The 12,363-nt window shown below is 45.0% G+C and overlaps 2 protein-coding genes across 2 annotated transcripts in view; one reads left to right on the top strand and one right to left on the bottom strand.

The window, feature by feature from the left end:
- Positions 1–12,363, top strand: part of LOC146871331 (uncharacterized) — a 733,473-nt gene that overhangs the window by 121,097 nt on the left and 600,013 nt on the right. The gene's annotated exons all lie outside the window — the stretch shown is intronic.
- LOC146871332 (uncharacterized) overlaps positions 6,195–12,363 on the bottom strand; it is a 574,862-nt gene continuing 568,693 nt past the window's right edge. Inside the window, exon 7 of the mRNA XM_085650830.1 lies at positions 6,195–6,769. Coding sequence (XP_085506956.1) covers positions 6,596–6,769 — 174 coding nt within the window. The 3' untranslated portion in view covers positions 6,195–6,595. The remainder of the gene's footprint in view (positions 6,770–12,363) is intronic.

The raw sequence follows: 12,363 nt of genomic DNA, 5'->3' as shown, positions 1-12,363 counted from the left end.
CCAAGGCTCCTTGTGAGCCACAGGCATGTCTGGTTTCTTTCAAGCCCTACCTGACCAATACACAAAATCCTGTCTGGGGTGGTGCACGCACCTCCCCTGGCAGGAAACCCTTTGTCCACACCTCCCAAGCTGGAAGGACTCCCAGCAGCAGGAGGGCAGACTTGTGTCTGTGGTGGCAGCATCCATTTTGTGGAGCTGAGGCTATGTCTGATTTTACCCGGGTTTCAGGTACTGTACATGTCGTGTCCCTCTAGAAGGGTGGAATGCTAACCCCGTCGCCAGAATTGGCGAGGGGTTAGTATTCCAATTCGTATGACACCTTACTCGACATGTTTTGATAAAGCCAAACCAAAGATAGCATTTAACCGCGAGGTTCATAATGCACTTAAGAGTATATGGTATGACGATATCTGGAAACAGTAGAAGGAAGTTGTTCCGACCACTGCAGACAGGCTCAGCTCATGCCAGAGCACCATCTCACATGGAACCAAGCACTCTGCCTTCAGGATTGTTAAGGCCTGCCATAGGAGTGACTTATAGGTTACCAGGTGTCCCATTTAAGGTTAGGTATAGGTATACTACACCTAAGTAAGAGGTGATTACACCAACTTACCCCAGCTGAGTGATCAGCCAGTTGTGTCAGATTGTTAGGCCAAGCCTGGGGTGGCATAATACATGCTGCAGCCCCTGGCAGGCCTTGGGTACACCAATGCCCTGGGTACCTAGTGTACACTGGTACAGGGGCTGACAGGGTGATCCAACCAATTGGGTATGTACCTAGGGTACATGGAGTCCATTTTAAAGAGAGAACAGCCAGGCTGAGATCCTGAATGGCAGGATCTCAGGCCAACTAAGTCGAAAAACCAGCTAGACACTAGGCAAAAATTTGGGGGTAACCATAGTCAGATATCCACCTTCCTACAGTAATTCAGGATCAGCATACTTGAGAGCTAAAAGGAGAGCCATCAATTCGACCAGCTGGGCTGTGCAGTCCCCAAAGGACTGGTTATGAACAAAGTAAGAGTGAAAAACTATGCCATTCACTGAACCTAACATAATAGCTCCATCTGCGGAGTAAGCTTGTTTAGAGCCAACAGCCGGTTGAGCTGAACTGTCAGTATAAATAACACATTTGTACAGGTCAAGGGGAAGTACTGAAGGTAGAGGGTGAACATGTTCATACTGAAGAAACTCTTGCGTTTGCAAGGAAGGATCAAATACAAAGTTGACATCAGCCGATGTCAAAGACGCTGCCCATTGAATCCAATGAGGATGCAGAGCTTTAGAATTAGGAACACTGGCTTTTGTGTCCTTCTCTAAGCGAGGGCATGGGAGAAACAACAAAATGCGTTTACCTTGAGCAAGAGGGCGTTCTTTCTGAATAGCCATTTGAACAGCAGTTAAAATATTTTCCGTAGAATAAAACGGCAATTCCGTAGGAGTATACAGATGTGACTTATAAGCAATTATAACAGTGTCACCCTCATTGAATGTCACATAAGTGAAGCCGATTGCACTAGGCACAATCCGGATGACCACACTGGTAATATTTAACCTAGTCTGTAAGTATTGCGTTGCAATCTGACTGTAAAGCACTGAGGTATGTTCAGGAAGCCAGGAAGAAGCAGAAAAGGATGGGTGCATCAAGGCATAAAGCGGCTTGATACTCTGAGCATAGTCAGGAATGTAAGTCCTGACAAAATTTTAAAATCCTAGCAGAGACTGCAACTTTTTAAGGGCAGATGGAGGTTGCACACTTCTCCAAGAAATGGGGAGCTAAACCACAACCTTCATTAGTTCATTCATAACCAAGAAAAAGAATGGCCAGAAATACAATATGTGATTTTGCTAAATTTAATTTGTAGCCCAGAGCAGCGAATCGCGTAACACTGTGATCCACTCTTGCAAGATGGTGATTTAATTCATCATCAGTAAGGTATAGGTCATCGACATAAGAGAAAGCGTCAGGATCAATATCATGCAAAAGAGACACTATACATGACGCAAAAACCCCAGGGCTATTCTTATACCCCATGGGAAGTCTCACGTATCGCCTTTGCGAGCTTAGGATGTTGAACGCAGACAAATCCTGACTCACAGGAGCCAGATTATGACTGAAAAATCAATTTGAAATATCAAGTGTAGTTTTGAACTTTTTACGCACTATGGGCCAGATGTAGGTGGCTAAATACCGGTCAGTAACGCAAAAAATCTGTGAATTTCTGCGTTACCGACCGGTATTTAGCCATGTACAATTTAGGTAACACCAAACGCCATCGCAAATAAGGAATCGGTAAAAATAAGGAAAACCAGTTACCGATTCCTTAATTTGCGATTAGCAGACACCGAAACCCCCAAATACCGATTCGCTAAATAAGAAATCCTTAAAAACATCGCAAATCGATGTACCAAAACTCGGTAATACAGATTTTTCCATTTTTCGATATTTAGGAGTCGCTATTTATCACTGACTCAAAGCAGGTGGTAATCAGGTGCACCGCATTTAAACAGCCCCGAAATGCAACAGTGTGAACACACGTCATTGCAATGCGGCTACGTATGCAAACAGCAGGACTGAGGATCTGGAGACGGGAGGAGCACGTGTACAGACTGCGTGTTACACTGTTCCAACTGACTGAGGCTGAAATCCATGAGAGGTACAGACTAGACCCCCAAACCATCCTAGACCTGATACGGGACCGGCACCCACTCCTGGAGCATCAGACACCAAGGGTGCACGCTATACCAACACATGTTCAGGTGCTCTGTAGCCTGCACCTACTTGCATCAGGCTGTTACCAGGGGGTGATAGCTGTGGCAGACTTGCCTGTCCCGTTTCTTCAACACTTTCCTGGATGCCATGATGCAAAGAATGCATCACTACATATGCTTCCCCAGCACACAGGCGGAACTGCAGAAAACAAAGATGGATTTTTACCAAAAGGCACAGTTCCCACATGTAATAGGGTGCATTGATGGGACACACATACCAATCTGCCCACCTGCAGCTACAGAGTACATATACCGGAACCGCAAATCTACACATTACATCAACGTGCAGGTAATATGCGATGCGGACCACATCATCACTGACATACTAGCCAAATTTCCAGGGAGTACCCATGACTCCTACATATTCAGGAACAGTGGGATCTACACACGTCTGGCTGGGGGCGAATTTGGAGAAGGATACCTGCTAGGTAAATCAATGTGACACACCCTGATGAATACCTTGGATGAATGTGTTGGTGACTGTTATTAATGGCACTTCCTTTCTCACCCAGGTGATAGCGCATATGCCGTGCGGGCATTTATCCTGACTCCATACCTCAACCCATCCACCCCAAGTGAGAGAAGATGCAATGTGGCACATAGAACTATGTGCAACGTTGTGGAGCGCACATTTGGACTCTTAAAAAGCAGGTTCCGCTGCCTCCACAAAAGTGGAGGTGCACGTCAGTACCGTTCCATCATCTGCTGTAAAATAATAGCAACATGTGCCATGCTGCATAACCTTGCCACAAAGAAAGGAAAAGCAGTGGAACTAACTGACTCCGAGGACGAGGGTGAGGATTGTCCACAGCCAGAGCACAGCGCAGCAGGTGTGGCAGCAGCACCAGATGGGAGAGACAGACGGGCTGAGATCACACGCAACTATTTCTAAGTATGTAAGGAGACACAGCCAGTTACCGTAATTGTGTGACGGTGTTTTATTAGCGTAGCACACCACCACAACATGAAGGGCTTAACATGCCAGGCCAATATGCAATGCAGATTACAAAGGCGAAATGGGTTACATCACCCATTTCGCTATACCATGTGATGGCCGGCATTACTTCCTGCGCCCACGTGCAGCACTGCTGTGTTCCCTGGGCACACTGTCCTCACTGGCAGTCTGTCCTGTGGCAGCGCTGTGCCGTTCGCTGCGCCTCCTGGACTCGGTTATAGGGGGCGTGATGCTACAGCGGCTAGTAGCCTCTTCACTATCCCCCCCATCACCTGTAGTGGCTATCTGGTTTGTCTGTAGCACTTTCAATGCACTGGTCATTGTGACCAGCCCCCTTGCCACGTCACGGCTGCAGTGGGCCATCTCCTCCTGCATGGCCACCGAGCGCCTGCATAGCAGAGAGGTGGCATTGGAGAGGCGGTTCACCGCCTTAGTGTAGTTGTCAAGTTTCTGCCTCTCCCTGCGCCTCGCCAAACGGTCCTCATCCATTTTGCCTGTCCCTCATGCCCTCAGCCACAGTATTGTTCATGCTGCTGATGCCCTTCTCGATTTGCAGCATGTGTCTATTCATGTGTACCATCTGACGTTGGACTGATCTTATTGCTTTGCCTTGCAGGCGCTGCACCTTGAGCATGTTCCCCTCAAGACGGTCAAATACACTTTGTTCCTCGCCCTGTGAAACTGGACTGGCTGCCCTTGCTCTGCGGCGTCTGGCACCTGTGTGGGCACGCTCGGTGGGGGACTGTGTGCCTACACTGTTGGCATCCTCTGCCACCGTGGACAGTTGGCCTTCCATGCTTGCATCCTCGGGCACCTCCATTTGTTGGAGGCTCGCCACAGTATGCCTCCTGGCTCTCGGTGGTGGTGGCGGTGGTGGTGGCGGTGATGGTGGCGCTGGTGAAGCTGGAAATGGTGGTGGTGGTGTGTTCTGCAGGCGACAAGACCTCCTCCTGTGTTCTCTCTCCTGAGTGCCTTTCCCGTGATCCCTGCTGCAGCCCTGCACAATGGCTCGCCTGTGGTGACAGAATGTACATTTGCTCACTTGTCTGGCAGCATTTGCGTAATAATAAATTTCAATACTGCCAATCAAACTGACTGTCCTCTGCTTGCTAATTGCTGATGTGTTTCGCATGCCTTTGGGTTCAGTGGACTGACTTATGATGTGTTACTTCTGACTACATCTCCCATAATGCATTCCAGGTTTGTAGTAAAACATGTACTGGAGTGGGAGTCATACTGCCTCATTGGGGATTTGGGGATTGGGTATTGGGATTAGGGAGTGGGGGGCACAGCATGCTGTGCATGCATCCTACCTTGCCTGTTGCCAGCTCTGGCTGAGCTGTCTGCATCCCCAATTCCACTCACACTCTCCGGCTGGAGGGTGGACTCCACCAGGAGATCCAGTGCAGTTGGTGTAGGTGCTGTGTTTCTCCCTCCACCTGTCTGGTTGGCTTGCTTCCTTCTCTCTGCCAGCCTCTCCTTTGCACGCTTCCTGAGGTCATACCAGCGTTTTTTAAGTTCTTCAATGGAGCGCTGGGTTACTCCGATGGCATTAATCCTTTCCTGGATGACCAGCCATATCTGCCTCTTCTGAGATTCAGGCATGTGCAGGGAGTTCTTTCCAAACAGTTTGTCATGGTCCTTAGTAACCTCCTCAATAAGGACCTCCAGCTCCCTCTCACTAAATTTGTGTTTCCTCTTGCGTTCAGCTGCCTCCTTTTCCCTCTCCTGTTTGTCCATATCTTGGCTGTGATGTCAGCAAAAACATGGAAGAGTTGCTCCTGGGTTGTTTGCTGTGCTCCCTGCCTCTCCCACAGCTTCAGGATCAGTGCAGGTGCATGGGTGTGGCCACTTCCTGGTTGAGGTAATGAGGAAGCACAGGATTGTCTGATTCAACATTATCCGATTTTTTTAAAATACCGATTCGCTAATTACCGAATCTGTATTAAGGAATCGGTGATACCGATTCAGTAATGGGGAAATCAGTATTTTTTTTTTTTTCGATTTGTAGGTAATCGCTAAATATTACAGATTTTTACCGATTCGGTACTTCTTAGCGATTTTATTACCTACATCGGAAATACCGACTTTTTAATAGCAAATCTGTAAAATTCGCTATTAAGGACTCGGTATTTCGGAATTACCTACATCTGGCCCTATATTGTTTATTAAAGCTGTACTATGCATGTTTTGCACCGCAAAAGTCCAAGAATGACTGTTCAAATGTCTATAATCCAAAACTATGTGATAAGAACCATCCGGTTTCAAGATAGGAAAAAGATGATTATTTGTGGCAGAGACACAGGATTCAATCACACCCTGATATTGTAATTGAGTAAGAATTTCTTTGACGGACGCTTTAGCATCATGCTTAATCAGATATTGAGGTTGTGGCTGAGGAGTAGAATGTATGGGCACAACATGTGAAGGAGAGTCCTGATACCAACCCGCCTGGTTGCAGTATGAGGCTGGGGTCAAAGCAAGAGCCCACTCCAAATCATAAGCATGTTTTGTCTCATCAGTGACGTATAACGAAAAGGAAGGTGTAATCATATCCTCGCTCGAGGACATGCAAGAACAAACGGGGGAGGCCAATCGACCTCCGCTAATAAAATGTCATAAGAAGACGTCAAGTTGTCCCAAAAAATAGCATTTATGGTGCGTCTAATGTCACCTTTAATCTGAATGTTTACATGGTAAAGTAACAGGTGGAGCTATGTGGGTGTCCGCGAACAGTTACAAAGATGTCAGTTGCTTTCGCCTCCAGAAACTGGCAGAGTGTCTGGCGCACTCCGGTAACTTCGGACGCTCTGTCGAGGAGAGTCAATGCCCAACTCCAGGAAGAGGGTTTTCACCGTCTGGGGCATACTATGCTGTCAAAGTGGCAACTTTCTTCTTCTGGAATGCGGCTCTATATGGGGATGGTTCCAGTCTCTTAACTTTTATGTCAAAAGAGCACTGCGGGTCCCGCTTGGGTTGCGAGAACTCACCCAGTCTGCGATCTTGCCGCCCTCCTCGGTTGTACTGTTGATCAGACGATTCCTGAAAGAAACGGGGAGAACAAGGATCAAGAACCTGAAAACTCTCAGGAGTTTTAATTTTAGAGCGATCACGTAAATCATATTGTCGTGTAGTTCCTAGGAATCCCCAGGACCTGCGTGTTTTGGATGACCTAAACTGAGGGCTTGGTGTCCAAGCCGCTACCGGACAGAATATGTCAGCCATTAGACCAGCTAGTTCTACAGTGCCACTACCACTGCCCTGTATGCTACAGTGGTGTAGGTAGTTTCTGGCAACCACTGAACAGGACAACCCTGATCCCTCAGGGATCGTGGAAAATAGTACAGTACTTTTCGCTCAGTTACTCGTGCTTGCTTATTCTTCGGAAATACACAAGATGGCGATTAGGATGTTTTCAATAAGTATTTATTGCTCAAGCGTAAGTCTTGTGTAAAACATATTTGCTGCAACAATCAGAAGACAGAAGCATACAAAAGAGATTGCAAGTACCAATATAGTAAATAGTAGATTCATTTCTACCATAGTGCTAAAAAGATTAACATAAGCAGTTCAGATAAAAACAGTAGCACTTGCATATTCCTAAAATGCGTGCCCTAAGTAATTTGCTTAAATGTACCTAGACCTAGATCTGTATGTGAAGCATGTGTATGCGTATATGTATGTATGTAGTCAAGAAACCCCTAGGGAAGAACCATCCCTCTCACCTGATGGTAGAGAACGAAGGACTCTGTCTCAGCTTCAAGGATGACGCCCCTCAAGGGATGCCAGACCACTGCGTGTAAAAGATTCAACATGCAGGACCCAGGGTCAGTTTGGAATGAATTCTCCTCTAATTTGCAGGGTGAAATAAGGGTCTTGTATACTAGAGCGGTCACTTCAGGGTTTCTTCCAGAATCAATATGTTTTGAAAACAATCATGAATGTTTTAAAAATGCGATCATGCACAGCAGGCTGTTGGCCAAGGGTGAAAAAAAGTGGTGACCCTTATACAGAATAATTATGCCGTGCCAGGGGACATGTTTATGTATGTCAGGTACAGGGATTATGATAGAATCCTAAGAGCCTGGTGTCGAAGAGACAGGAGCAAGCTACTAGGTAAAAGGTCACCTGTTCAAAACCGTTATTGTTGTGTGGATGGGACAATGTTTGTAAAAAAGGGGTATACATGACAGGACAAGCCTAAAAGACGTGACGCCCACTCCTCATCAAAAGGTCAACAGGGTCAGCTAGATAATGATAAAGCTAAGGCCATTAAAAGGTATAAAAATCATTAGAAATTAAATACTAAAAGCACTTTGAAAGCCTGAAATAATGTTCATAAAATAAAGCCATTTTCCCTAAAAGCTATCAAAAGGTCCTCTAAACTTGTATATGTGGTTATTATTACACTGAGCACCTTGAAAGCCATTATGCTCAGTTAGAGCAGAGAATAAGAAAAATAAAACAAAGTCAGTTACAAAATTACATTTTGTAGAGGTTTTAAAATGGTGAATAGTTCCCAGCACAGGAAAGGCCAGATTGTTTATGAATCCTGTGCCGAAGACTCAACATCGCTGAATATTGCATCCGCAAGTGGCAATCCCTCCAGTACTTCCAATATGATGTTGAGTGAGCAAATATGGTCATCTCTAGTTCCCACAGCAGCCGCCGTAGAAGAATTAGATGCCTGTACGCCTGGAACCAATGCCTGTATCTCAGGAGAAGAGCCGATTTCCCTTCCAACAGGAGCTGAAACATCCCGTGGAGGCTCCAAGAATGCCGTCATCAACATGGGAATATGCTGTGGACAACTGTGCACGTGGGCCTGCAAGGGCTCCAGAAGCACGTCTATGTCCAGTGGTGCAACCGATGGAAGTGTCAGACACAGGTCCAACACGTAGCCAAATCCGCAGAAGAGGCAACATAATACAGGCAGGAAACAGTCTAGCCAGACCAGTCTGAAAGACAGGAACCAATGCTCACTCAGCTCTCGAAGCCAAGGCGTACCCAGGTAGAACACCATACGCTCACGACAACGTCGTTCCAGCGGTGTTCTCTCCATCTCTTGAGGGACTGAGACATCCATTACGAATCAATAGGATTAAAATCAGGATGCCTGCTACCGATAGCAGAACCAAAGGAAGCGCTCCAAAAATGCTTTCAAGTACAGTGTGTGTGAAAGCTGGAATTACTCTGAAGATGGTCTGAAAGGTGGTTAAGAGACCTGATCCAAGACGCTTAAATAAGTGTACCATCCCACTCGTGTCAGACATGTTAAAGATACGATGAAACATTTCTCCGAAATGAATCGGGAAGTTCGTACGGACCAGGGCCTGTATCTCTGCTGAAGACCTTGCAACCTGGAGATCAAAAGTCTTTTGGGCTGAAGTTAAGGCCGCATATTGTTAAAACAACATGGCTTTCAGTCTGCTCAGCGAATCAAACCTTATACTGGAAACATTCAATGAAGGCCACAGTGGTGCCTCCATAACTGTGCGAGCCGGGGGAAACAATACTTGCTTACAACAAACAACCCTGAAGTTTACTGTGACTAGATATGCAATGCCTGGTACCATCGCACAACAGCCTTTGATCATTCAGCATTAAATAACTCCCATTCGAGAGCAACTCGAAAACTGGATGAATCACTACAGCCGGAGAGCCTTTGAAGTAGCAAGATAAGTTTGCTTTCGAAGCATTACACGCTCCGTGAAGAGAGACCTCCTTACGTCTATATCTGTATGGTAATTCCCAAGTTTCCTGTATGAACCCTTCACCCAACGCTTCATACCTGCCTGCTTGGATGTATCTAAGGAATTATTGGAACTGGAATGTCGTGATGGGCAGTGTGACATAGCCATGAATTAACCATTCCATAGATGGTGACTCTGGTACTGTAAAAGGTAACTTCTAAAATGTTTCAATGAGCAGCATGGTGTACTTTGCATCTCTGTGTGCCATGGTCAATTGTCTGTCGGTCAGATTATAAGCCGAAAACAAATTTGTGCTGTTAATGTATCGCCATGGCATGTTGCCAGAACTCAGTGAATGGAGCGTCCAGCTTAAAAGCAAAATGGAGCGCAATTGAGATTGCCCATGTTGTAGAATAGAAATATCTTGTTCCATTATGTCCATTGCTGAGGACAAAATATTGCTCAGTGAATAAATACGTAAAGAAAGTGTGGTTATACCGTTGTCTACCACAGCCAATGCCATTTCTAGGTTAATTCTATCAATCTCACGTAATCTCTCATCAGCATCCTGTTGGGAGAATTTCCACAGTTCACTGTGGCGGCATACAAGAAGCGTTTTTTATGCAATTTCTTGGGACCTAGCAAGGAATCCCCAAGATCCATATTGTCTGATAGAAGCGACAAGTGTTTTTTCACCGGTAATAGTGTTGAGGTTTTTAGTCATTCCAGGCACAACTTCCCAACACTATTAGAAGTCACTACCCCTCGGTCGTCTGTGTGTACATAGCGCGGTTCTGGCCCATGGATACTAAACCCTCTGGTGGTACCCTTGAATCTTGATTGACACCTATTTGTGTTGATGGGCCAAACTAACCAACCCTTCCAATTGGGAGCTGGTGAATTGTATGTACCATTCTGCATCATTGTACCCAGTACCTCCTCACTAATCAGTGTATCATGTGATATACCTTCATTAGGTATGGGCAAGGGAATGCGTGGTGTTTTCAGGTCTTTATTTTCGCAAACCCTTAGCAGGTAGTCTGTTGCACTGTTCTGATCAGGAATATTATCTGTATTGGAATGAGGCAAGCTCTATATAAAGCCTCACTACCCTGAACCTGCCAATCTTTCGTCCCCCAGATGGATTTTGTGACTATCGTGTCCCTCTAATACTCAAAACCTTGTATAGACAGTTGGGAGATAAAGGGTGCTGAATATATAAGTTTGGTGTTTGTCAGCATCATTTTCTTCACAGTTGCATTAGTCTGTACTAGTGTATAATAGTATGACATTGCGCCTGCTGTATTGAACCCTGAAAAGTATGCAAATTTCTGTGCGAATGTGGCAGAACTACTTTTCGCGGTGTCGGGCAATGTTCTCATTGATGGTAAGTGTTTACAGTGCGTGGAATCCTTGCTTTGTGCAAAGCGTGATGACCATAATGCTGGTAACAACACATACTGTCGAATTCAGGTGTGTCTTCATACAATTCCATGTAAGAAAATGCAGCAGATAGTTCTAAATCTGAGAGCATAGTATTTATAGTCTCAATCTCCCAATCATCAGAGAGTGTACTCGGGGTAATGAAATCATTCAATGAAATTTTAAATACATGGGGAATTTTCAAATAGGACCAAATACATCATATCAAACCCTATCCCAAACTATACCATCAAGTACTGGAACACGATGTGATGACGTATGTGGTTTCAAGACCAAGTTCACAGGTTGTACTGCAGAGAGTTGTTGAAGTAATGTCCATTCAGTAGTACAAAAAGACAGTTACTATGCCAATCCAAATTAATAGGCACAGGATTCCCAATGCAAACCAAAGATGCAACCAAGGGGACGCAAAGTAAGTCTTTCTCAGCCAGAGATAGAATTGTCAGAATTTTTCTTTTTTAGAAATGGGTGGCGTTTGCTCAGGTTCACTTGTATCTGAAGAAAAATCATCGAAGTTGATGAAGTAGCTATCTTGTTTTCTGTAATATGAAAATGGATGTATTAATTCCTAATCATGTTTTCTGGCATTTCTTGTAACCTGCAGCCCCACTTGATTTCTTTCTGAAAAATAATTTTATTGGAGGATATGTGTATAGTGTATTATAAAAGGGCATGAAAATGTACTAATGAATTAATGTGTATTACGATCACAGCAGCGCTTTTTAATCAGGTTTTAGGCACTTTTGTGAAAGCTGCGGGATAACGCGTTTGTGTCTTAGATACAACATAATGAGGTCGATAGGATAGAGTTTTAACACTTCGGTATATATCGCATGAGCATGTGCTGACGCTTACAAGAACACAACGATACTGTCAGGCAATAGTCTGTGACTGTAGTGTACCATGTACAGAGGGAGTGTTTGGCGCTAAGGGAGGATTGGATAGTCACGTCACGTGAGAGAGGAGAACATCGTCATCTCGCGATGAACAACATAATGAGGACAGAGCCTTGTGACTACAGTGTTACGCACACACAAAGGTTTTTTGGTATCGAGAGTTGATTGACCAGTTAGGTCACGTGAGAGGTGGTTTCCGTCATCTCGCGATAACACAATGAGGAAGTATAACTTTTTGCATCCTGTGTTTTTTTTTTGTTTTAGAAATCGGCAAACACTGAAGCAACATCGTGCTACGTCCCACGAGCACTGCCGGTCACGTTTATAAGTACGTGATGTTACGTTTATTAGGGGGAACACTCGGGTGGTTCTTAGAGCAGTGCTGTAGACAGTCCGTTAAAAACCTCACATTTAAGGCAGGTAGATGCATTTTATCGACAGCATTCAACTGATTAAATTGGTTGGTTTAAGCTGCCCAGGAGTTAATTTTTGGTAGCTACACATATACCTTTGTTTTATTAATGAGTCTTATTCACAACTATGAACTGTTTGGTGCTATTGAAAAAACACTGATGAACATTACATGACAATGATCGTATAACGT

The sequence above is a fragment of the Triturus cristatus genome, chromosome 1_1 (genome assembly GCF_964204655.1).
Source record: "Triturus cristatus chromosome 1_1, aTriCri1.1, whole genome shotgun sequence".
Taxonomy (NCBI): domain Eukaryota; kingdom Metazoa; phylum Chordata; class Amphibia; order Caudata; family Salamandridae; genus Triturus; species Triturus cristatus.
This window is presented reverse-complemented; position numbering and strand designations above follow the sequence as displayed.